This window comes from Temnothorax nylanderi, unplaced genomic scaffold (assembly GCF_030848795.1).
Source record: "Temnothorax nylanderi isolate EJ_2023f unplaced genomic scaffold, tnyl_v1.0 TNYL_tig0020_pilon, whole genome shotgun sequence".
NCBI classification, from domain to species: domain Eukaryota; kingdom Metazoa; phylum Arthropoda; class Insecta; order Hymenoptera; family Formicidae; genus Temnothorax; species Temnothorax nylanderi.
The window spans coordinates 1,192,501-1,219,919 of NW_027249082.1; the positions used below are offsets into that span (position 1 = coordinate 1,192,501).

A 27,419-nucleotide genomic window follows, 5' to 3' on the forward strand; every position below is an offset into this window, starting at 1 on the left:
ACCTTTTCATTAGTAAAAGTTGAAACTTTGAGGCTCAGTATCTTTATTTTTTATACCGGAAGAGGTACTGAAATTTATACCACGCATAAAGCACACCTAAATTAACGTATATTCACAGTTTCAAGAAAATCCTAAGAAAATCGATGTCCTCTAGTATAAGGACCGGAGAACGTCCTTAACGAGCGACGATAAGGAACGTGCCAGCCATCTGCGTAAACTCTCGCAATCGTAACGATTACTTTCCGACGTTATGCACATTGTCTCAAAAAAAAAAAAAAAAAAAAAAAAAAAAAAAAAAAAAAAAAAAAACGGGAAAATTTATCGCACACGTTGAAGCGCATTAAACAGCATTCGATTTGCACGCGGGTGGAAATATTTCGCAACATTTAATAGTATTTACAGTGAGCATTTTCGAGACCTCGCGTAACATTAAAATCGTATTTCACGCGCGACCAGCGGCGAAATGCACGGGGAGGAGGAGTGGGAAAAAAATCAGCAACATATAGCGACGCGATCGCAAATCTCGTACGTGTACGGATGCATTGTCCGCGAGCGCGAATTAAGCCGCGGCGTTTTGACGGATAAAGTTCGGCTCGTCGATGAGCCATTAATTAGCTTCCGCGGCACGGACGCCGCGGCCGATATCAAATAGGATGAACACGGGATTCTGCTGAGCTTTCGTAAACTGGCGTAACACACGTACGCCCTCCCGATTATGATACGCCCTACTAAGGATTCATAGCGCGATTACGCGGTCGAATTTATCGCGTTAATCATGGATTCGCTTGTACGGTTGCGTGTAACTGCGTGAGAAGCACGACAAATTGTTTTCACGTCTATAAATGAAAATCTGTGATATGACAAACGGAATAGAAGATATTCTGTTTTGCTCTTTGGCTTAGAAAACTGTTTAAGATGATAAAAATTCTTCTTATTCTCCTTAATTACTGTGATATTTTACTACTTAATAATCTCATGTTTAAAAAAGAACATTACTTGCAGATCTCTTCTTTATAATCTTATAAAGTGCTAATTCCAAGGAAGTTGAGTGAATTAATGTGGCGAGTGACATACGTATTTAGGTATGTAGAAAAGCAACGCACAACAATTTAACAGCATTCGTAATAACGTTAATAAAACAATTCTCACAATATCGAACTTTTAAATAAGCTTTCGTTTGCCAAGTGGAAGAGTTCGCTTCCCAGAAATGGGCACGTAGCTTCATCAATATTTATAAATTTGTATGCACTATATCAGTGCAATATATTCTATATTAGCGCTAAATCACAGAGCGAAATAAAAAGCAAAAATGCGAAAAAGATTTCCATGTTTGAGAAATATTTGATATTAACGTTAACACACACTTAGGTCGTAAATAATCCAATATTTCATCCTCCTTAATTTTTACGATAACGATTCGTCGATCGATGGTTAACCTGATCAAGGACCGAGCAATAAAATTTTATTCCGCATCCGTGATCCTAAAAGCTTCGTTCGGAACCACCCCTTAATCCTCGATACTAAATATCTTCATCTCTTCATTCGGCTGTGCAACTCTCATTGGCTTTCTTCATGGCAGTCGGGGCAAGGCGGTGGCTACTTTTATATTCGAGGAGCCAGACTCAAGATTCTCGAGACTTGACCCAGTTCGTCGGCCGACACGGAACTTCGTCCATTCACGCGGCACAGGCGACGCGAAAGTTTCGCGAGATACACATCTGCGGACGAGAGGGCCGCCGAAAGTTTTACCGTGCCGACCGCGCACCGGCTCGCGGCTCCTCGACTGCGTTATTCAAGATATATTCGCGTATTACACACGGTCGAGGTGATCCGAGCCGCACATTGGCTGGCACTTGATCGAAATTAATACGCTTCGGAAGTTTGGAGCTAATTAATTTTCAGTCGTGACGACCAGTCCTCGTCGTTAAATTACCGCTATTACCGCTCCTCGATCGGGCAATCGCGTTTCGTACGCAGTACGGTACGAAGTTACTGAATGTTTGACATGGAGTCGGAAAATTCGACGTTTGTCAAAGGCACACCGCGGTGCCGTGTCGTCGTTTAAGCGCAAACTGTTTCGGCGCAGGTTTCGCGAAAATTACCACCCGCGTATTAATATTCAGCGAGAACGTACAATAGGAAGAATTCTACGTTCGAACGAAGCGTATCTAGAACGCAAATACCACTGTGCATCTGCATCGCGATCGGGGGGAAGGTAAGAAGGGAAGGCATTAGGCGCCCGCGTTTTTTCCCGGAGGAAAAACAGCGACGATGAACAACATCGATTTAACCTTTTTCCCGCATGAATTAAAGAGACTGTAAAAATTTGTTTACCTTCGGGAGCTACGTCGCGACGCTCGGCCACGATTTTCAAATGTTTTAAATTTCAGATTGCTCAAATGACCAAAACCCCCGGAGGTTCCCATAGGCGACGGCGTTTCTTTCGCCTCTCTTTCCCGGTCTCCACTTTTGTTTCTCTCCTCGCGGAGAGACCTGGACTCATCAAGAAGGAAATAATAGTAGAAACAGCGGAGCATTTTTATCATGCGAATTAATAGGAAGAGAAAAGCGCGCGGACAATGCAATTAAAAGGATAACAGAGCCATTAGTCTCGAGGAGCGATAGATCTTCCGATGGACTCGAACTTTCGCAAATTAAGACACTCGAATGTTTAAATATCGAGAAAAACTGGACTATTAAATCCTCCTTGACCACAAGCAAGATAGATCTGTATAAATTTGGAGCTTTTTCCACAAACTTTATTACATAGATAAATCGTGAGAAATTTAACGCGTGATGTGTTAGAGATAACATTTACTTAACTCCTCGTTCTAGCTTCAATCTATCCGAATTTCACGCTTGTCACTCATATGTCATATTAGATGTATTTTGCAGCTAAAAATTGCTTTTACAGGCGGCGCGCGTGGCGGTCGAGCCAGCAAAGTGTCGAAGCGGGCGAAGCCCCTCGATCCCGACGAGGACGACTATTACTACGATGATCCCGTGGATGAGAGGAACAATCCGACCAACGAGGCGCCGGCCGTGCCGCCCGGATTTCTGAGCCCCTCCGTGCGGGAGTACCTCGATCTCGGTAAATCGATACCCGGTACGTAAACAAGATCATCTCGCGCAAAGTTGTCCCTTTGTGAGCCGCTTGTCGGGCCGGGGGGCCGATCCCCCCCGGTCAACGTGCAACAGATAGAGCGTCTCGCTCCTTCCGTCCCCCACGCTTCCTCTATTTCTGTGTGCACCAGCTTCCGGAATCCATCCTTGCTCCTCCGCGCTCCGCTTTATTCATCCCTCTTCTTCCCATTCTCCCACTGTCTTCCCGTCACTCTTCGTTCCACACCGAGTGTCACGCTTTTGAAATCGAGAGTGGACATGCATCGCGTAAAAAAGCCGGTCGATCATTATTTCTCGCTTGCGTGAAATAGATGAAGTCGGGGACGAGAATTTTACGCGGAGACGAGTTGGACTCGCGAGACGCTCCGCGAGTGATTCTGTCAGGTAAGTAACGGGAAATAATGAGGAAATGGAGAAAGCGGGAGATATGATGAAATAGGCTGAGGAGACAAGTCGATTGCGTAGACACTCTCCGTCGAACGCTTCTTCCGTATTCTTCGAGCAGAAAATATTTCACGCTCGACGGTGCCAGACTGCGAGGAATGTCAGGAACGCGGGAGTTACGCGCGGAATTGACCCTTTACTTTAAAGTACCGTCTGCGACCATTTCGCTTTATATCATAAGGACGGAGAACAACGCTGCCGAATCCGCGAGAAATACGCAACTGTATATAACGGTTGAGTAATCTAATACATTCGTGGAATCATCATTTCCGCGAGCAAAGATATGCATCCCGGAGGAAAGTTTCATTAATCCTGATCTACTTGCGCACAATGCTGATATACCTGGCAAGGTATACAGGGTGATCCAAAACGCGTGGGTGATAATTTAGACAGAAAAATTCACTGACAATTTTCAAAACCGATATTTTTCCGAATAAAAATACCAAGACACCAATAGTTGTTTTCAATTATCGACTGTCGATTTTCACAAAGCTTCGATATAAAGATTATAAATATATATTTATACATAGTTCAATGTTAAGAAACTAGAAGAGATGATAATGTTCGCTCTATCGAGCGAAAAACTCATTCTGTTTTTAGCATTCTGTTTTTAGCATTCGGCTAAAAACAGAATGCTAAAAAGACCCATGATTCCTGGCAGTTTCGAGACACCCCGTGTAGCCCATTCTACGAGTTAGCGATTGTACGAGAAGGAAGGTATACGCGCGGAGGAGACGCCGCTCATGCGAATGAAGCGTCAGGTCGAGCGTTACGCTTTGCCGGCTGCGATTATACAAGATTTGCCGGCCGCAAATGGATGGGATTTAAATCCAGACGGACGACGCAATACCGCCGGCGTTCATGAACACCCTTCAGCGGGTAATCCGGCCGACAATAGACGCCGGAATGAGGAGGAAGATGCTGGCGCGAGGCGGAAGTATAAGGAAATACGTAGCCGCATACCTCGACGAGCAATAACTTATCCTTCTACCCGCTTCTTACCTTTTCCTCCTCGTTGCCGCAATAGCATAAAGCGCGCCCAGGCCGGAGGAGGAACTCGTCGAATATGAGGCGCCGCTCCGCTCCGCTCCGCGCCGCGGAGATAGCGGCAATTTCACTGATATTCCGCGGCTCTCTGCTTGCTCAGACGAGACAAGAAGGGTACGCCACGTAACGGCCATTTGTCGCCCGTCAATTTCCCTAACGTGTCCCTCTCTAAAGTTTCCCGAAAGTCTCCCCTTCGGTTGACTTTATACACGCTGTTTGATATGAATTTTATGACATCGGTGAAAATCGGCGTTTTTTTTAGCTCCCTTGCTTCTGCCCTCGCTTATTGAGGTTTTTACCAGATTTTAAATGCATTATTATTTCCGATATTAGCTGCGTTTAAACATCATAGCTTTGTATCCCGTTTAATCTAAAAGATATGTGATTATTATTACATGATGGAGCACGTGAACTCAAAGTACTGTACTGAATCAGGACAATACACCTTTGTCAACAAGTTTCGCGGCACTAAGGGCTTTAAACGATTAAATCTGCTTGAATTAAGCAGAAACAGCAGCGGATTTGTCGATAAGCGTTTTAACAGATCGCTTAGAGCCTCAAAATTGTTCCATAATATTATTACTATTTTACAGATTGATTATGATCGAACTCTGTACAATGAAGCACGATAATTATCGAGCAAGTCACAAAATCGAGAAAATTATGAAATTTAGGGTCGAAATTTGTGGAGTGTGTGGAGATGCAAAATTAATTTGGAATACCTGGAAAATTGTCGTGCTAGACAATTTTGCACTTAACGTAAAATAAATAAGCCGCTTACTAATGAGGTTTTGTAATTTACATTTCGCGAATTACGTGTAATGCACCGTCCCAGTTTTTTCATGCCAATCCTCGCCACGGTGCCAAGAGGCGGTCGCTTTTGGTTTAAAAAATCATTACTTTAAGGCGAGGTAACTGCATTAGTGGCATCATAAATTCACGTCAGTGTAACCCAACGAGAAACGCTATTAATCTCGACTCCATCAGTGATGCAGCTTTTCTCTCCTCGGTACGCTCTTCTGTTTCGAAGAAAATTTGTACTATAATATAAATCATAAAAAATAAAGGGCACAGTTAGCGATACGTTTTCATAACAAGTAAAACGCGAAACGCGAGTAAAATACACGAAATCCGATGTATTCCTCAATTGAAAGATAATAGAAAGTTCGCAATCGGAAAGTGAGCATCTCACTCGAAGGTGACGGCGGTAAAATTAGCGGCGCATTTTTAAGTGCAGCTTATCCTCAAGTGCTACCGTGATAATCTTGCTTGGCCATTAAACGCGCGGTCATACCGCATTAAGCGCGATTTATGTCACTTTGTGCCGGCTAATGGGTTCTTTGAAGGCCCGCTTTGAATTTCAACGCTGACCTATCGTAACGCGAGCAGGCAAGCGGCATCCGCTTCGATTTGCCTCGGTCGCCCTATACGGAGGGCGAACGTCGGCCGCGCCGGCGAGAGAGCGTTTCTCTCCCTTTAGCCGATCGATCGATCGTAAAATATATGCTGCAGCCTTCGCGTAACGGAGGGAAAATTCCTATAATGGAGTTTGCACATCGCGTCACCGGAGGGTAGATAGAAAAGGTTGAAGAGAGGCTGCGCGCGGCAACTCCTGCGTGTGCACGTTACACGCGATAGAGAATGTCGGCCGGGCTGATTTATAAGCGAACGCGTGCAACACGGGGCGTTTGGCGCGCATAAAATTCATACACTAAATTAAATACGGCCATAAGTACCCGGAGTACTCGCATGTACCGCGGAGCACTCGTGAAACTTTACGGAACGGAGAGCGATTATTTATCTCGGGCTCACGCCCGAAGGGGTTCATGCCCGTCGTGGAAACCGCGAATAATATACGCGGTTAATCCGGCCGACCATTGTTCCACGAGATCTGATTATTTGATAACGCGTTAAACGTATTTTGTCGCGCGATTAAATCGATCGACGCGCTCTTCGAAAACCGGCCTCGGTGTAACGCAAGCGTCGCGTTTAAATCCCCGTGCTTTATAGCCCGGTGATAATCGTCTCGCGATGATAAATGTATAAATAAATATATCGATTATAAATGATAACATCGGGGGTACAGAATTACAATATGCCAGACTATATAATTTGTGAAAATACGAACGTCAGGCAGGATATACAAAGGCTGCTTTCAAAATGTCAGATCCTCTTAAACGCTACGCGAGGAGTAATCTGATAATATTCCTCCGATATTTGAAAAATGAATCCGGCATGGGCTATCGGCACGAGTTCGACGCCCACATCGACATCCATTTCCCCGCGAGCGATCCGATAAATGTCGCAGCGCGACGATCAAGACCCACGAATTTGAGAAATTTGCCAGGGCGCCAGCGTGAAATTCCGCGAATAACCATCGATGACGGACGAGAGCGTCGTCGACATTGATGTCAATCTTGCAGCGAAGAGCGACAACGATGCGACGGCGACGATGTCGTTGACGGCAACGACGACGTCGGCGCGCCTTTCGCTGATGTGACGAGGACCGATTAGCGCTCGCAAATTCCCAAACAATGCACGAGGAATTTACGACGCCGTCGCTCCATCGTAAACTCCAGTGTGTCTGCTAACTACCGTGACACCCTTCAGACAAGGGCTGATTATGCCGCCCCGAAACGACTGAAACGTTGCAGGGCGCAAAGGGAGCGAAGCTCGAGTCGATGGGGATGATCGCAGTGAGAGTGGCGGAGGGCAAAGGCCTAGGGGAAAACAGCGAGACAGGAAGTATAGAAGAGAGAAAGAAATTTAGAGAAACAAAAATAGCGAGAAAAAATAACGAGAAGTAATCGGAAAAAGAAGAGATAATTGTATGTGTAAAATGGAATAAGAATTTGGATGAAACTGAGCCGAACTGATCTCTAAAAAAAAATATCAAACCGCGATATACAGTTTGCGCTTGTATATCACTGAAATAAGCAATAAAACAAAAAAAGGTTTGAGATATAACTTAACAAATGTAATAAATAAAAATTTAATGAATCGAGATGCAAAAGAAGCATCGCATATATTTCTAGCTTTTCTATGTCAGCATAGTTTTACGGCTTGTAGATCGTTCGCTCCTTCATTCGACCACACGTTTCATTATATCTACCCGAAAGATTTCAGCTGACGTGTGTAAAAAAAGTAGCTTGTACATTCATGAATAAACTCTGTTTCGTTTCCGGTACACGGCGAGCGCAATAAAATCATCCCCGTACGAGGAACGAGGAGGAGAGGGTAGCTGCGACGCCGAATCAATATGGTAGCGTAAACTTATCTCATTGACTTAACGGTTCTCAATCTCCCGAAGGGTCGCGCGGAGGCGCGCACTCCTCCCCTCGCCCTCTTCCCCGGATCTCGGTGTGTCACTCCCGGATAGGATAATGAAATAGAGTCCCGACCCGGATGAACTCTGCACCGGCGTGGCTCTCCTCGGTGTCACGGCAGTTTCTGCGAGAGGAGCCGAGCTGCGGGCGAACCGAGCGGGCAGCGAGATGCGAGGGGGATGAAAATACGGGGTCCGTTACGTGCGCGTCTCGTTTTCATTCCCCCTCGGCTACCTCTTTCCCGCCTTTTCTTCCTTTCCCCGCTCGCGTCACCTCCCTCCTTCGCGCAAACCTAACCAGGTACGTCTTTACGCGCGTTTCATGACGTACGGACAATGGCGGGAAAACGGGGATTGGCGGTGGAGGAGAGGATAAGGGTGATACAGAGGGGCGTATCACTGAGGGGGAAAATGGAGAGACGGTAGGGGAGACGGGGGCGGCGGACCGCGAGTGCATTGGAGAGAGACCGACGGAGGAACAATGCGGGATGGAGGGTAGTTGCAGCAAACCTCGTCCCGTGCGCCTGGCTGACTTTATGACGATGGCTGAGACGTAAAAGAGAGGAAGACGGCTGCTGGATAAAAGAGAGAGATAGAGAGAGAAGGAGAGATCTGTGCGCGATCGTGGATCATGCAGACGTCGAAGCTTCGCCCTTCGTCCGCGAGACGCGAACGTGAGACTGCCAGGATGGCGACGTTCGCGAAAAGCGAATTTATGCAGAAAGAATATTGGCCGAGCTATATATAAACAACATACGTGTGCAATAATATGCTTAATTTATGCTTAATTTATGATTAATTTATAGAGAATGACCACAGACATGCTCGCCGCTAAATTTTTTCCTAATCTTCCGCGTACGATCTATGATTAACTAAATGATTCGATGAAAAACGTTCGTCAATGAGAAATTAATTTCGTCGAATAATATATGTATATAATTCCTTTAATATTCGAAATAGCGCTAAAAGATTCACGAGCGCTAGCACACGCGTATTCCCGGATTTATAACCGGGCGGGAGAGGGAGATGACAGAATATCCTCGCATGTGCAATTAATGCCGCGCCACGCCGCGCCGTTCGGGCCGCTGAAAGGATTAATATCCCGCTCGTAGGACAAACGCATCCGAAGTGTAAACGAACAGCTGGATAATCACAGGAAACGGCTGTTTAATCGTTTTCGGTACGATTACCGAAGCCCGTATGACCATTTCGGTTCTCTGTCTCATTTACGCGCCGCTCGGATCTGCTCGGATCGGCCTGGCTCGAACCAGTTCAGCTCGGAACGATTTCCTTGCGCGAGATAACGCTCGATGTCACGTCCCTATTCTAAAAGCGATTCGCTTCCATCCGCGCGAGTGCACTCGCACGCACATGCGAGAGTTTTGAGCAAAAGCCTCCGGCCATGTTCCGGATTAATCGAGACGCGCAATTTCATGCTCTCCTCAGCTCTCTCTCTCTCTCTCTCTATTTTGACACCTGTGTTGTTACCCGCACAAAGCAAACCGTGCGTCTCTCTCGCCGGATATCGACGTTCGATCACCTGCCAAGTGCACAAGGCGTTTAAATATGTACTTGCATCCGCGCAGTGTATACGCAAGAAATGTCGGCGCCGAGTCTCGTCACGCAATTTGGAATTAACGAGCGCGTTATCTCCAATAAGTTGTTAGGCAATTACGCGTCTTTCATCTAGCAAATAGGTTAACCAATCTGACAGCGACTGACCCATGATTGGCCTCGGCGACGCGAATCTGCGACGTTGATAACCGTGGTACTCGGCGACTTTCTAACACGAAGCGTTCTTACTTCGATCTTGCATTTTCGCGTATGTGCTACCTGTTTGCTATAGCACTTTTGTAACAGTGGTGGCGATATCGGAAAAGGAAATGGCAGCACAGTCACTTATCTTTTGCAGATGACTCGATAATTGAGGTAAAAGTGAGAAAGGGGAAGATATGACGTTGCCCCGGAAACTCGATGTCTTCGTAATTGTCGGCAATAATAATAACGTCAACGAGAAACGACCGATGTCGAGAGAGAGGAGTGTCTATTATCGGTACTTGTTAGAAGTTCCTATATATGGCGAAAGAAGCGGGGAAGAAAGGCAAAGTCGGAAAGGAAAAGATGAAGAGACGAGGGGAGAGAGGATACCCTGATTTCGTGTATGTCCCGTTTTGCTGATTTATTCTGCTTCAATAATTCGAGACAGAAGTTTCCCAGCGCGATCCAAGTCTCGACGTGAACTTTTCATTGCGTCTCTCTCGATACATCCGAGGAAGCTCGCGCTATTCGTCGCGAAAGGAATATCGACTTTGCGATGCGCGCTCGAATTGCAAAAGGGGATCGCGCTGCCAAACAACGAGCGAAGACACAATAGATAACAAAGCGAGATCGTTTGTACATATGGAAACACATAGCGATCTCCTAATCATCTCCTCGTCACCTAAAATATGCGAAAACTGTATAATGTACATACTGTTCGTTAAGAAAATTATATATATATTTTTAAACGAGATGTTGCTATATTAAAAAACTATATTAAAAATATTTTCCATTTTATTGGGCAGCGCTTCTTCGTAAGAAGTACGATTTTCATGATTCAGTTCGATCATGAATTCAGAATCAGCCAACCGAAATAGATCGGGAAAGAATAGATTCGGGTAAAAAGACCTACGATAAAGTTAAATAAAACGCGGAGCCAGAAAACCGCCATGGATCTTGCGGCGTTACCGGAAACGACGTTCGGCGACGTATAGCTTCACGACCGTCGCCGCGTCGGTGCGGTGCGAGTCCGAGTTCCTGATTTTAAAGATTCCTGTTTTACTTCCGAAAGAGAGGGAGACGTAGGACTTTTATAAGATTACACGCGAGAGGAGAGTACGCTAGCTGATCTCTCAACGGGAAAGATAACAAGACCGGTCCCGTCGTCGCGCGGAGAGACGTTGGTCGCGTGCCAAACGCGTAAAATTCGCCCAAGAATGGAATCGCTGAGCCCGCACGGTTCCCTTAAAGTAATATCAGAAAGTATTCGGATAACAAATACCGTGGCGAACCAGCATTTTCTCTGATTAACGAAGGGAATTAAAAAAACGAGGTCGACGCTTATGAAGAAAGTTCCCTCGTTAGCTGCACGAAAGATTGCATCTTAAATGCACGGGTAAAAAAATATCAGTATAAATCTTAAATCGTGCTCTAAATGTTCCATATCGCCAAAAGACCTCAGAATAATTCCACTTAAAAGTATAATTAATCAATTATGTCTTTCCTGTCGAAAACGATTCGATCTCGACTGTTATCTCTGATCTCGACTGATCTGTTGCTTTAAAATTACTTCATCACATAACGCAAATTCCTAATATTATCATAATGATCGTTATTATCAAGGAGGCGGTAAACTGAAATAATAAACAAAGATACGAAAGATACCCATCCCATTTCCTTAGTAATATTTTGCAGAACACGATATAATGAGCACCGTTATCATCTATCCTTAGTAGCGCTTTACAGGATGCGATATAATGAGCGCCGTGTTATCATCTACGTATATAGTCACCCTGTAATTTCAGTGGTGCAGAAGAACTTCTTAGCGATTACAAGGAGACTGTTTTGTTTCGAGCGTTTATTTAAACAATTTTGCAACGATGTAGCATCTCGTCTTGTCTTCGGCTCGTGAACAACCCTCTATCTCTCCTTCCCTAATCTCTCTCTCTCTTCGCGTCTCTGTCGGTTCAACTATTCGAATCTCATCGGGTGACAAGCTTAGTTTCGTCGGGCAGAAATGCTGTCGTTCACGAGAGCGTGTGACAAGACGGAAAATGTCTCTCAGAGGTAGAACGTAGAAACTATACAGAATGGAATAGTTAGGTTTTCATAGTAGATATATAACGGAACTATCATCGTATACATTTTGAGAAACACGCTTTAACTAAGATACTCTAAAATTAAAGCATTTCACATAATATTTAATGACAAAATGTGTAAATTCTTTTAATGTACAACAAATGTTATTTCATATACATGGAGTTCTTATTTGTATCCACCAAGTTTAAACTATTTATATAACTGTGTGAATTGTTCCTAATAAATTAACTGAAAGTGATTGTTTCAAGAGACAGAAGCATAAAGTTCTGTTAAATAATTAGACTTTAATTCATTTTTATCAACACTTTTTTATAAGGATATCTCACATGCGTTTAGCTACTGTAGCATTTTAATTATTGTCTGATAATGCATTAGCTTGTACTATTGAGTTTCTCGCGAATCAAGAAATTCTCGCGTTAGTTTCACTCGGCGGAAAGTCGTTCAAGTTTGCTGAAAACAGTGGATTGGCCAGGTTTCATCTCGAGTGCCTGCAGGAATACCGATGCGACGCGACGCGATGTGATGCGATGGGATGCAATACGAGCGACGAAATGGACCGGTCTGTATACGCGCGCAACACCCCGGGAACGTATACAGAACGTGCACCTACCGACGGCGGTCGCATAAACCCGACCGTGTCTCACCGACATCCATACGAAATTCACACCTTGCGTCGCTTGTCCGATCCTGTTTTGTCAGCGGAAGAGATTCTGCGTACCCGCATGGAGAATAAACGCTCGCCTTCTCGCTTCCGCTCGTTAAACCACCCTCCTCTGTCCTTTCTCTTCCTCCCTCTTCCCCCCTCTCTCTCTCTCTCTCCTTCTCTCTCATCCTCATCCCGGTCCGTGGTTTGGGTCCGCGTAATTATAACTTCGGTAGAATCTACGACAATACCACGTCGAACGTATTCTCGTTCTCGAGCTATTCACCCCTTTCGAAGGTGTGCCCATACACCGTGACGGTCTAATTATTTCGTTTTCCGCCGAGCCTCGAACGACGGGGAAGAGACAGCAGGGAAGAGGATAGAAAAGTGGCGGTAAGGATGTGGGTGGAGGGCCTCGAGGGCGCTTTCTCGGGCTATTTTAATGGCGCTTCCGAACCTCTTCCAACCATGACGCGAACAGCTTCGAGTTGTCTACCCTTTGTTTCCACCTCCTTTGATCGCGATATCGCCCTCTCCGCGACGCTAGGATCACCTGCTTATGTTTGCCGATATTAAATTGAAGATATTTCGGTTTTGATCCCGGGAAAAGTTCCGAATATGTCACATCAGAATTTCAATAAAATTAGAAAGACCGAATTTTCTACCTTTGCGTCAATCGTAAAGCATAATACATAAAATTACGTTTATACACACAAAAATTATTTCAAGTGCAATATTTCAACATAAGCATAAAATTATCAGACATCTAAAGTACCTATATATGTATTTTTATCTCTAATTTCTCCTTTCTCTTGGCTTTCAATTCATCTAAGCAAAATACTCGATCTGCTCTTAGTTTCCGATTACACAATCGCACCATTGTTCGAGGAAGCTATGCGAGACTGCGATTTTCCAATGAGATTCGAATGGCTGCGGCCGCAAACGGAGAGATGGAAATGGAAATAGAGAAAAGGCAAAGAACCGTGGTTGCATCGAGTCGTTTAACCCCTCCGCGTCCGTTCATTTAAGTAGCTAACTCATCCAAATCGCCCGGCGCTTTATGTGCACTCGCGAGCTTCACGCAAAGGGAATCCGTGAGCGGTGAAATTGCAATCGGAATAATCCGTGAATTATTTAGGATCTCGAATATACGATCGAATGCGATATCAGGGAGGACGATGAAACGCATTTGAACATCGAAAACCGCATAGTTAAAATATTAATTATTATTTCGATTCATCAAATATCTTCATTAATATTTAGAAAAAAATATAAAATATATATAGTATTAATTTTATCTAGGTATTTAATAGTTTGCTGTTAAAATACTCTTGTTGTGTTAGTATCCGTATCGATCATGTTAGATGTAGAAGGACTTACGGCACTTATTGCAATTGCAGGTCGACCAGGCACGGATTACCCGGTGCTGGGAAAGGTGCCTTACACGAATTTCTACTGTGATGACCAGTCCTACCCCGGCTTCTTCGCCGACGTAGAGACGAGATGCCAGGCGTGGCATTATTGCGACATAGACGGTCGACAAGCAACGTTTCTCTGTCCGAACGGCACGCAATTCAGCCAGGCGGTCTTCGTCTGCGACTGGTGGTTCAACGTGAGGTGCGAGCTTAGCCCGAAGCTCTACGTCATCAACAGTCGACTTTACGGTACGCCCACGGAGAGCCCGACCAGACCTCACCGACTGATCACGAAGGAGCTTCTGGAGAATATCTTCGTGCGTAGGAAATGAAGCGGGCGGGCGGACGGCACGCGATACTCGTCTCGAAACAAAGAGAAGGAGAGAGAAAGAGGGGAAACACAATCACCGTCGTCTCAGAAGGAAAGTACTTCCCTCGCGATACAGGAAATCGCAGAAAAACGTTGCGAGATTACCGCGACGCTTAAAAAAATATCTCGCCGAGTCTTCAGATACGTGCAGAAAATTATTCTGTCTTTCTTTAAAAAATTCACGACTCGGATTTTCATACCTTTCTCCGAACGCGGAAGCAATCGCCAGTCACTTAACTATTCTGTCACATCGATCGAGAGAAGCCAGAGCGTGGGATTCATGCCTGGGCCCTATCACGACTGCGGAACTTTCAAAGGAAACGAGGAGACATTGGATAGGCATCTGACGATAGCCGATCGCGAGGAGAGCACGACGGCGCGATTATCCGTGACAATCGTGGATTCTGCGAAAGGTCGTCGCGAGAGTATCGCGGGGGGAGGCCCGCGCTGTCGACGATAGCGCACTCGAGCCGCTGAATCGCGCGATGAGCGTTCCGGGGAGATTACCGGTGGATAAATCTTTGCCCAATGAATATCGAAGCGATCCTCGCCGAAGGAGAAGAACGTCCCTGCCATTCCAGAGCGGGAGAGAATGAAAGGAAGTGATGAGCACCGCTGCGTCAATAAAAGAGGAACCGGAGGTGCAGCGCGACTTCCATCTGCGATCAGCCTTCCCTTCTGACGGAAGGAACCACCCGATGCGGTTCTTAATCGTTGATGAGATCCTGCTCGAGTTTACGGGAGAGTCGAGGCGTCTCCCGTCGTCTTCTCTTCTTTCGATCGACGCTTTACAGACGTCTCTCATCGACGGACATTTTTCTCTCTCTTTCTCTTTCCAGCGTCTCGTCGATGGACAAGAAACCTCGGAAGTTGATCGTTACGGCGGAAGTAGCCATCGATACGGGCAATACGTGCTACCGACACACCTGCGGGAAAATCAACCGAGTGCTCCATGATCGATCATCAAACCCGGACACGACTCCGTTGGACGCTCCGACTGTTTGATGGATTAACGGATGTTGCGGTTTCCGTTTTATTTTCAGATGACGACGCTTTGTACGTTAAATTATATTTGTCGATCTATAAATGGGGATTAATATCAGTAGTGTTCCTACTGCGAGGAGTTCAACAGCGTTTAATCGTTTTCTTGTGGTCGCCGTCGAGAAGGGGAGTCTTCAAACACTAAAGTAATAGAAAACGCCTACATAAATAGTCCAGTATCGCCAAAATATTGTTAATGCGTTATTGTAAAAATAATACCGATTGCAAAACGTATAAAAGACTAGTTGAATATTGTTAGCTTGTTAACATTATTCTACAAGTTGTGGGACGAAACAGTAGTATAAACTGTGACCGTGCGAGAAGAGATAAATTATATTTTTATATTACTTTTCGAGTATAATTCCCAACATAACATAAAAAAGACGCGAGTCTTTCCTCTCTTCATAAATTAAATAGATATTGCAATTTATATTACTGTTTCGGCCAACAGCTCAAACTCTTAAGAATGCAATAAGATATACTAATAATACGTATATGTTAAGAGGAGTATAAGGAAACGATCATTTAATCCGAGTAATTATCCGAACGGAAGAACGATCAAATTTTCGCGATAATGCTCAACGCTATTCGCTTTGCGCGGCGAGCTGTGCTGAAGGAAGGAATCGAATGCGTTTCGCGCGTGGACGGCATTTACGAGCGCACAAGTCGATGCTTCCCGAAATCAATAGCCGATAATACGATTGTGCATGCCCGCCGATTGTGATGCCCGAGTAAAGTACACGCAACACGCACACAATGACAACGGCAGGCTTGCCGGCAATTAGTAATGGCGCGTCGTGCGAGATGCGCGATATTGTTGCGGCCCGCGCGGAAAAAAAGCGCTGCAATGCGAGAGCATTGCGCGACGAATTCTCGTCACGTTAACAAACGAGTACGAGCACAATCGCGCACAATCGGTCACAACTCTTCTGAATCAAGTTACGCGGGCCGCGACTTTTCGTCGGGCAGAAAAAACGGTACATACACGGAGATAATTTTTTGTTATAATTTACCCTTAAATTCACTACAAACTTGGGACAATTTGGCAACCAAGGAATTTTTAAAATATACAAAAGACATTTTACAAACGTGATAAAAATTACCAAGCAGATAGTTAAATTTTGAAAAATTATTGAAATTTCCTAGATATATTTTAGTAAAATTAATTAAACATATTTTATACTTTAATGTAATAGATATTAATATTTTTTATTATGGTAGATATTAATCAGAATAGCTCGCATAAAATTCTTGGTGGTACATGTTGTCCCACAACTACCATGATTTCAGGGTAAATTTTAAGAGAAAATTCTCTCCGTGTACGACACTAACAATCATACTCCGAGGCTCTCCTCATCTCGAGCACACGCTCGAGCTCGTAGTGTTAAATTAGTTATTTGTTAAAACTGTGAGTGAAGCGCGCACGTTTTGCGATCTTGTGCAACGTCCGTCGTCCGTAACGTTTGTAAGCGATTTCTGCAGAGGAATAAACATGTGCCTTTACCTAAACGTCTCTCGCGCCTTGTACATAATAGAGATAGAAACGTAGATGTGCTAAGCCAATTACACGCTGATCGTTGGCGATTTTGTGTTAATATATAGATAAACGAGTGTTGGATCGACGCGAAACAACAGTAATCCGACGAGCTTGAGATCAAAATTCTGATAAGAGAGAGCAGCAATCGGAAATAAAGATGCGCGGAAATAAAGATTAAGGGAGGTGTCTCCCTCCGAGCTTATGGATAGTTAGCCTCCTTCGATTCTTTGGCGGTATCCGGCGGGGAATGTAATCTTCGCAAATTGGATGCTGCACAAGAATGCCATTACTGAAATTTTTATTTAATATAAGAAAAGGAGAGAGAGCTTTCACGACAGGAAGTTACGGTAAATTAGTTCGAAAACTTTTCGGTACGGCACGGTGTATCCTTAAGTCCTTAATGAGGGATGCCGATCTTTGCTGGCCAATTTACTAATGAAGAACGGTTAACGGAGACAATCTTCAGTGAAACTAAAGATTACTTTTTAAACGAGTGACGGGATTTAAGCTGAAGAGTCACACTTAATTCGATTATACGCCACAGGGAAGAAAATCTCAAGTAATTCCTTCCGTTCGCGGTTTATACATAGCGCGATTAAACTTTCATTCGTTAATTGACAGCGGCGTCGTTTATTATAAGTATATATCATAGGTAGTTGTCTTTTACCGTAATCGCGCATCAAGCGTCACGATTCACGTTTAATCAATTTAAGCATCGCGTCAATCAATCGGTAACCGCAAAATAAGGAGAAAATACGCGACGATAATTAACTTCGTACAACATTCAGTCGATCCATTCTTAGTATTTCCAGGCTCGAGTTTGTGTGCTATTGAAATGTACTTTAAAAAGCAAATAAAATATTGATATTTTAAAACTTGTCTAATCTCATTTCATTACTGACGCAAAATTGTGAAATCTATCGACAAAACGATCTCCTAAAGATTGCTATTGCTGGGACAATAATTATCACCGCTTCCACGTGTTTAATCCACGTTTTAATTTAGACATAATGGGGGATCGATAACAAAAGAATCTGCCGCGTAATGTGATACGATAGATGATCAATGGTCGAACCAATGCCGAGAACATCCTTTTGCGTAACACGAGAATTTAAAAAAGTCGTGAACATTGTTGGTGGAATGACGGTGACCAGTGCGGTCACAGCGACCGCGACTGATTCAACCCTCCACACACCGGTGGACAGTTTTATATAAAATATCAGGTAGCCACGTTGCGTTAAATGAACCGCAAGCTGCATTCCGCAAAATAATTGGTTTTGCCAGCGTATCAGAATTTTTTTTCCCGCAAGCTGAGTTAGTGCGACGCAATGGTTTGAGGTTTGTTTCCGGTTTCTGTTTTAATTTCATTCTCTTTCTCCCTTCCCTCCTCCGATTGTTATTAGATTCGTTTCGAATTGCGTGGCTCACGTTCGTCACGTCTACCTAACAAACATCTTCGCAATTACGCAATCATTACACCCTTTGAGTTTCTAACGTAACTTGTTGTAGATATCGCAATATTTCTTATCGCAAGTGTTTTCCTAGATCGATATTTTTCAACGTTATAGAAAATTCACTCGCGTAAACGTTGATCGAAAAATATTATTCTATACTTCGGGAAGCTTTCGGTTCAATCTATACCGATATTCCGTGCTTGGATTGTACGCAATTCGCAGATGCAATAGATTCTTGCGTCTCGTGCACTATCACGTGCAACTCTCATTCGGCGGAAGGTACACCGGTGTACGAAATCATCGATTTATTAAAAGAGAACCGACCATAAAGCGCGATCGGCTGGTATTGGGGAGCGCTTAGAGCGATTTTCGAGGAGGGTGGACAATCGCGGATCGGCAAAGCGAGAGAACGATAACGAGGACCGAGTGTGAGGGGCAGCTCTCCAAAGGGGTCTAAGAATCCATCAGCGAAACTGGTAATCAGGTGGAGCCAGCACGAACTACTTTCAGGGATCCAATCTCGCTGGAAGTTTTGCCCCCTCTCCCGTCCCTCTCCTTGCATTTTTCTTCTCACCCTCATTTCGTGCGAATGCAGTACGTGTGTGCAATGTCGTCCGTCCGTCCGTCCGTTCATTTCTCCCACCCTTCCCCGTGATTCGTCCAATTTTGCGGGCGAGCTCCGTTCTAACGGCTGTTCGACGTGTCTGGAAATGCGCTATATGCCGATTTGAAATCTTTTCCATGCCGGAAAAAAACTCGGCGTATCGATAGAGCGATATGATCCGTATTCAACATCGCAAAACTAATATGCTGTCCGCTGTCACAAGCGCGACGCTTCGATAATCGAAAAACGGCTAATTGGCAATTGTTTTAACGGACGGAGTTAACGATTTTTCGAACGTCACGAGATCGAGAGGGATTCCTGCTATTTCCCGCAGGCTACGAGAGAGACGGACGGGAATTTCGCGAATTGACGCTGCCGAAAAACGACGGCCGGGTGATATTCCCGAAGATGCGCCACGACCGTGCCTTTTTAATTGCAAGATTCTTTTGACGGCACTTTTAAAGCCGGATGCAAATGGACCATAAAACCGAGCGTCCAGGTGGCTCTCTCATTTACGAGAGTAAGAGAGTGCGGAAAGTTTTTAAGTCCCGCCGTGCCGAGGCGAGTCGAGTAGAATCGAGTCGCGCGGTGGCGAATGAGAGAGGGCCTGTTTTATCGGTCTGCGAGTTCAAAAGTAATTCTCTTACTTGACGGTGAAACCGACAGGCTGCGCGATTCGAGACTAATTTCGTAGAGAGAAGGGCCTTTCCCCGTTCTAACTTCCTTACCGATTGTTCGCCGCAACGTTAACGTCATTTTGCGGCGTTGCATTCGATGTGCGACGCCGGTATAGCGTTTATTTCTGTCTTTCGCCCGTGCTATTAAGTACGCCGTAAGTTTCACGAGGACTCAAAATGCTCAACTACGGAATTTTCTGATAACTAAACATTTTGCTTCGCAAAATCATCCCGTGGACCGATCGCGATTCTTAACGGATGGGACACTCATCGGACGATTTTCGAGTGACCAAGTAAAAATAAATTCGTGTACCGTTCGAGTTAATCTTTCAAAGTTTCAATTTTGCGCCGAATTCCCTGTTAAACTGTTTCCCAAATTATAGATATGGGCAACGTTCGCTATATGCATACGCGAATTCACGCGCGTGCAATATGTATATCCGCGTTTATTTTCGCGCCCACGTCGGACGAAGAGACGGACACACGGACGAATTATTTTCGTCCGCATAAACAAAGCCGCGACTTGAAAGGGGAGTTTAAATTGTTCGCTAGTTTTACACGCCCGCGGCGCTCTCGCCCACTCTCGCTCTCCCTCTATCTTCGTTTCATCCCTCCTCTCTTCATCTAATTCTCGATGCGCCCTCCTCTTTCCTCCCCTTTGTTTCGCTCTTTCCCTCTCTCGCTCCTTTCCCTCACCCTCCCCCGGGTGGGCGCGTGTTGTTGCTGCTGTTGCCGCTGTCCATCAGGAAAGATCCCGGGATGCGAGCCTGCGCTTGAAGCCCATTGATTAACCGTTGTCTGCCGCATGCTGCGAGCGAGAGAGGAAGCAGAAGAGCTCTCTCGCGAGGCCAGAGGAGAGAAGAGAGAGGAAAGAGAGAGAGACGCGCGCATTCAACGTGCCCACGAGCAACGTTTATGAAAACTTTGTGCATCGACTGCGCCGCAGCAACGAATAAAATAACGCCCTGGATTATTCCGCCCATCTCTCTCTCTCTCTCTCTTTCTATTGTTCTGTCCATTCCCCTCGCCGTCTCGATCGACCGAGCGGAGGGCCCCACGCTTAAATTATCAGCGTTTTTCATTTTGTATCGCCGATTACTTGCCCCGGAGGCCACTCGTCGGCACCGCCGATAAGCAACGTCAAAGAGTTTTCCGAGCTGGCTACAGTCAAACGCTACGTGTACACCCTGTCTTATTAATGGAGCGTTTCCCCGGCCGCTCGTTATTTAATATATTTCCGCCATGGCGAGATACAATGCTGATCTTGCATTAAAAAGCTAAGTATATGTCTAGGGCTCATGATACCAATCATGAAATAAATCATAATACTGATAATAAATATAAATCGATATGACTCAAGAGCGACGTCTAAGAAAGTTTCTAACGACATCTTTTGTAATTCTAAATCAAATTTAACTTATACTATTTTCATCCATTTTTTAAAGCAGAGACTGCAACAAATTCCGATTAATATTTAGCCTTATGTACAGCTAAACTAGTCCTTCAGGATATGTGTACAATAAAAGTACAAATGCATGAATAAGTACTTTCCGATCAAGTGCAGAGAACAACCCCTTTCCCCGGGAAAACAGCATGGATTTTCAGGGGCTCTTCTACAATGACAGAGTATTTCGAATATATACCGTATTTACGCTGGTTGCAGCAACGTTCTCGCTCGTCACGAAGGATTAAACTGACCAATTGTTCAATCGCGTATGTTACGTGGAACCTGATGCAACATGATGTTAACACGCCAGGCTTACGAGAATAACAAGCAAATGATGCTGCCGTAATCGATTAACGCATAAATTCATCCGAATAAATTAAAATAACTCCCATTACATTTTTCGATGTAATAACGAGAGTGATTAAATGATGAGAAAGATGTAAATATATTGAAAAAACATGCGCAGACAATAGAAATAGATGTCACTCACCGAACGAAGACTGATTTAGATTATTGTCTCTTACCTGAAACAGAAAGAACAGTATCATTAGAAGTATTCACACTAAAAAAAAAAGATATATTATTTTATTAGAAAAAAATATAGAGAGAGCATCGTTATATGATTACTAAATACTGCAAAATCCCTGTAATCATGCGAAAGATGGAGAAGCCGGGTCACTCCGAGGCAGTGACGTAGTAAAAGAAGACAGCGCCCGGGGCGATCTCCTTTCTCTCTCCGTGTCTTCTTTACAACACTATTAATAGCAACCACCAGACTAATGTTTCCTTTAGCCATAAACTCATAAAGAGTTGGCCATAAAAACTAACAATTTTACGACTTTAATTGCTGCTCTTTTATCTTTCGCAGCTGAGATTATTTTTGGCCTTTCGTCCTCCGTCACAAACAAATCTCCCAAATTTCTGCTTGTAACGAGTATTGTACTACTGAATTAACGTCCCTGCTAAGACGGTGGATCGCCCCCTCCGCCACCCTTACTACGCTACTGCTCCAAGGGGTGAACGAACGCCGCAAAATGATTATGATACGAGCGAACGCGGCGGAGGCATGAAATGCGATAAGAAACACGGAGGAGAAGCGGCTCGCGCAATTAAAACGAATTTCGCGAATTCCCGACGAGTATTCCGGGCGCGCAAGTAGAAACCCTAACGGCAGTGGGATGATCGACGTGATTCCACGTGCAAAAACGGACGAACGTGATACGCGGAGAGGGACGAAAACACACAGAACCGCCACCGGCCTTCCTAGGTTCGAGCGGGATGGAAAAAAAAAGAGCGAAACGCACGAAGAGGCGCACCCTCCGATTTTTATTCTCGCCCCCGACCGACCGATCGACCGTCCGCCCGTTCGCTCGCTCGCTCGTGCGTTTTCTCCCCATTTCATCCGGTTTTTTAATTCGCGCGATATTTCCTGGTCGTTCGCATGTTAATTTTCGACGACCAATGACGCGACAGGCCCGCGAGGCACAGACGTCGATGATATTTCGCGTGTTTCGAGTGCGGGTCGAGAGCAAAATCCCCGATCGGCTGGACGCGCAACCAATCCCTCTCACCCGGTTCGTCCGCCCGCTGACCCCGCCACCGCGCCGTCGCCGCATCCCCCTTTTCTCGTCGATATCGATACGAGCGAACATTATACCTTATCGCGGCGATGCGTTATCGTATGCAATATGTGCGAAGAAAACGAGGAGGAACGGCATTAATGAAGGGTATGGGATTAATAAAAGGTCCGTGAAACAATTACGCAAGGGCTCTTTGATCACGAAACATTATGATGTTTTATAACGTACAAAGTGTTCGCGAAAAGCAAATATTGATACTGACGCAAATTACGCTTTCCCGCACATATTAGTTATGAAGTAAACAATGTTTTCGTGTGCGGGGGATAATCGCTGAGTGGCGCAATAGTTTATGCAACCGACGATGACGCTAGGTCGAGCCAAATGCAAATTGAATTTTATTCGTTTAATTATTCACGCAGATTCGCATGCTGGTTGTGTCGTTCCATTAATTAAATAATTAATTAGATACTTATTGAACAGTAATTGCTTACGCGGTGAAAGGCTGACGCGCGCAAACTTATTGCCCACTTATTTTTCTGTACGATCATTCATTTTGCCTCACGTTATATAAATATTGATGGAACTCGATTTCAAAGGCATAATCTGCCAAAATAAATAACGACTGACATTTAATCGAGGAATGTATTCGAGGCGTGTGAGTGAGTCGAGTACTTCACGCTCTCGTTATTGTAACATTTAATATATTCCCCTCCGCGATGCATTATGCAATCATTGATGTAATAGGTCATTAACGTGGGATAATGTATATCCGTATCCTTACAAGTGTAGGAATTTAGATATCTAACAATTGTGCGATATTGTGATTAGTTGATAACAATTAGCTGTTAATGCTAAACAGAGTTCGAAGTAAAAGTTATCATAGATTTTTAAAGGATTAAAGTTTTATGTTTAATAAGTTTCCTGCAGAAGGACATGAAATTTCGCGGCGATAGGAATAGACTCAATATCGCTAACAATTGAACAACAGAGTCAAATGGCAGTTGGACTGGCGTTGGAGATTTCGATGCCCGAATACAATCGACAGTGAAGCTCTGGTGCCAGGCATTGGAGTCGCTCGTGTCTTGTAACCATTTACATCGACTAGCTTTCTATTAAATTTATCGAGATTTCTAATTGTAATAAATATTAATTATATACGATACCTATTACGAAGTGGGGATCGGAATATCTGATATAATTATCAATAGAGGAATTAAAATATAATTAACGCGGATTGCATCTGCCAAGAACTTGCAAGAATTAATTAAAATATTATTCTTCGTAATTCAAGGTCTGAAGGATAAAAAATTATGGTATAAAAATTGTTAAATGATTTTACACGCGACAAGTTTATCTTTGATTGTATTAAAAATATTCATTTATTTGTGTATGGAAAATATATGTATTGTTTTATATGAAAAGTTTCACCAATTTGATCTTTTATACTAATAGTTCTATGTAACAAATATGGATTTATGTATAACAATAGCTGGTGCGCTGGTTGCTAGATACATCGTCAAACAAACATATATTGCGAAGAGTCGTGCTTGAGCGTGTTATAAATAATCCCCGCAGCTAAAAAATCACCATGGTTTATGATTAATCCGGCAGTATTTTTTCTCGCTGATATATTGCTCTCGGGCAGTGCACACAATGCGGCTGCATCAAACTGCAAACCCCGCGAAATGGTCGCGTATACCCGCGTGCTTGATTATTCACAGTTATTCCAATGGATTTCGGCTTTCGATTTGACTTTCGAAATTCTATTTTTATGCGTCGCTGCCTGTCCATCGTGCTTGCACTGTTATGGAAAATTTACGGTAACATCGAGCGTGTAACATCGAAAAAACGATCGAGAACTTTTTATCACAGAGATTAATAAATAGAATGGGATTTTTCATTATATTCACTTCGGTATTATTTCATAAGTGTTTAAATATATTTTAGGAAATTCCCTTGGATTGTATCATCTTTCATCAAAAGAATAATATTAATTTATACGAATGCGTAACGTTTTAAAATAACTAAGAATCCTGAACTCCTTGAATTTATGTTCATTCTTAATGTCGGGTAATTTTTAAAGTCCTACACGCAAGAACCTGCTCACGTATATTTCCGTAGAACGTAGCAACGATCGTGATTCGGAGTGTGAGAAAAAATAAAACTCCACATTTACAATTCAAATAGTTTACGCAGTCAAAGAGGAATGATGGCACTGATCGGACGAAGACGAGAAAAAAGCGGACTGCAAGACCTTGAGAAAAGTTGGGTGTCTAAATGAAAGAGCCTCTTGTTCGTTACTTGTGCATGATGATCATCGAATTCTCGCGAGATGGGAAGAGAAAGCCCGTCGAACAAGGTTGGCCGACATACGCCACTGGGTTGCTTTCTTTGTAACATAAAATTTCGACGTGTTCGAATATCCCATAAAGTGTGAGAAGTGTCACGAAAGTACAGGACTATTTGCACGTAAACAAATACGGTGAAAGTGAGTAAAAGCGCGTGACTTTTCCTACTTTTTGAAACTTAATTGGTTTCGAAAAAGAGATAAAAGTCCCAATGATTTATATTCAAAATATGAAGATATCGATACTCGCCTTGTCGCATCGTTGAACTAGATAAGAGTGAGAGTTTAGGATCTTTAAACAAGCGCGAGAGGCGCACCGGACAAGATCGGGAGAAAAGGACCGGGACCAGAGGGAAAGAGAGATGAGAGAGGAAACGCGAAGCGCGAAGAGAGCAGAGAGAGAAATGATAGTGTCGTTCGTTGTCGGTTAGTGTTGCCGTTGCTGCTCCACCGGCTTAATCGCATTCAAACGTTTGTGAGCACGTCGGGACCCGTTTCCCTCCTCGCCGAACATGTGTTTCTCTGATTTCATCCGATGTTACCACCCCGCAACCTCCCGACGCTGGCTCTGTGCGTACACGCTTCGCGGGAACGCATCGGGTGCATCTTGTCCGCGCGTGATACATATGTTTGTACTGCATGTACGCGGCTGCTGCATCAGAGAGAAGAAAGAGAGACAGAGAGACAGAGGCAGAATCCTGTTCTGGACCGTTGAATATTTGTTTGCTTACTAAAGAGTATCCGAATATGGCAATCTTTCGTTCGCATTCTCACATGGCACCGCTCCACGATGTTGCGTTTCTCGCTTCAGTCTTTCCTTCCCTTTATCTTGTAAACCGTGAACTCTTCTCTCTCTCTCTCTCTCTCTCTCTTTTAAACGCACTCTTTTGAAATAAAGATCACTACAAATTCACCAGCGCGATTATTATGCTATCGTTGCGTCGTGCCATTACAGGGGTGGTGGCTGCATGCTGCCTGCACAGTTATCTAACCGGAAATAAATCCGACGCGGTCCGACGCAGCGAAACGATATAACAATCGATTCTAAGCGGCGCACTCTGCGCAGCCAGTAAATAAATCTCCGCGTGCGATAGGGATAAATTTAACAGCCTGTCTATAATTAGATTACGCTGTAAATGAAGATTTCATGGAGCTTAATAACTGAGAGGTACGAACGTAATTATTAAAAACGATGCTGATTCATGAAGACACAAAAGAAATTCGCATATGATATGAACAACTTTTTAAGCGTCGACAAAGTTTCGCAATTGCATCAACAAACTAATTTATACAGGAAGACGCATTCGTGATCGGACGAGATTATCTCGTCTACTTGCGAGTAGGAATGATAACGACATTGCCCGCCGACCAATCGGTTAAGAGAGTATTCGTGTTAAAATCTGCATAACTAAAGTCCCATGCGAATAAACGCTCCCGTGTCCAGTGCAGGCGAGTTTCGAACCCGCACGATCCAAGTACGGGTCCTTGGAGTCCACGATTGCCTTGGGTATTTCGCAACTTTGGTAAGAAGGGAGATACGGAAATCTGTTGCCTAAGTTAGGGTTAAAATACACACCGCTCCGCGTACTTGTACATACAGAAAAAGAAATTCGAGCGAGGAAATAAAAAAACACATAGAATGTAGAACGTACAGAATTATACAGATTCCTAAGTGTTTAAAAATATTGATTGTTCGGAATATTTAGAACTTCAGTTCTTTAGGATCGCTGTACATCCTCCGTAATTGCACTTGTTCACATGCCAATAAATCTTCGCGTAGACTTTTAATACGTAACACATCAGGATTACTTGCATTTACCGATTCGCTTCTTAATTAAATGTTAATTAAATGTTAAGCGGTCACATCTCTCGAAAATGTTGCTGACTAGTAAAATTACTTGTTTTTCTCCTGGTTCTAGCGCGATAACGGGTATCCTCTTTTACTTTTACCCTACAAACTCGTCGACTGTTATATTTCCTCACTTGAACCCTCGTTTTTCTACTGTCGCCCTCTCTTTCGTCCGCTCTCTCCAGTCTCTCCACGACTCGTTTACATTCTCCCTCCCATCAGACAGACGCATTCTCGCGAGTGCGGTGGGTGCGAGGTGACGATAGCGTGGGCAGATTGCAGCGATATATCGAATAGATGCCGCACGGCAGCGTCGAGTGTGCGACGGTCGAACTTTTCCGATGCGAATATATAGTTATTATTTCGTTACATTGCACGCGCGATGCACAGCACGCAGCAAAGGATTATTTTATCGGGCACTTCCGCTCCGCCGCACTCGTCTATGACTGATATAGTCACGCGCGAGCGGTAGGATATTAATTTTTTCGACGCTCTAATTGGATTATACGCTCGCGCGGACGAAGGGGAAAATATAATGTCGCTACAGCTTCAATATTACTTTATTTTAAAAAAAGAAAGAAAGAAATAACGAGTAGATAAAAAGAGAGGGACTGAGAATTCGAGTTCCTAATCTTCAAAATCCGGAAATAATCTGAAA

General features: G+C 44.1%; 2 protein-coding genes across 8 annotated transcripts in view; one reads left to right on the forward strand and one right to left on the reverse strand.

The window, feature by feature from the left end:
• The window catches only part of LOC139769171 (uncharacterized), a 63,052-nt gene extending 45,374 nt beyond the window's left edge, over positions 1–17,678 (forward strand). For both annotated transcript variants that reach the window (XM_071700023.1, XM_071700022.1), the window contains exons 2-3: positions 2,915–3,106; positions 13,841–17,678. In XM_071700023.1, the coding sequence (XP_071556124.1) occupies positions 2,915–3,106; positions 13,841–14,187 (539 nt within the window). In that variant the 3' untranslated portion in view covers positions 14,188–17,678. The remainder of the gene's footprint in view (positions 1–2,914; positions 3,107–13,840) is intronic.
• Qin (tudor domain-containing protein qin) overlaps positions 1–27,419 on the reverse strand; it is a 150,718-nt gene that overhangs the window by 55,142 nt on the left and 68,157 nt on the right. The gene's annotated exons all lie outside the window — the stretch shown is intronic.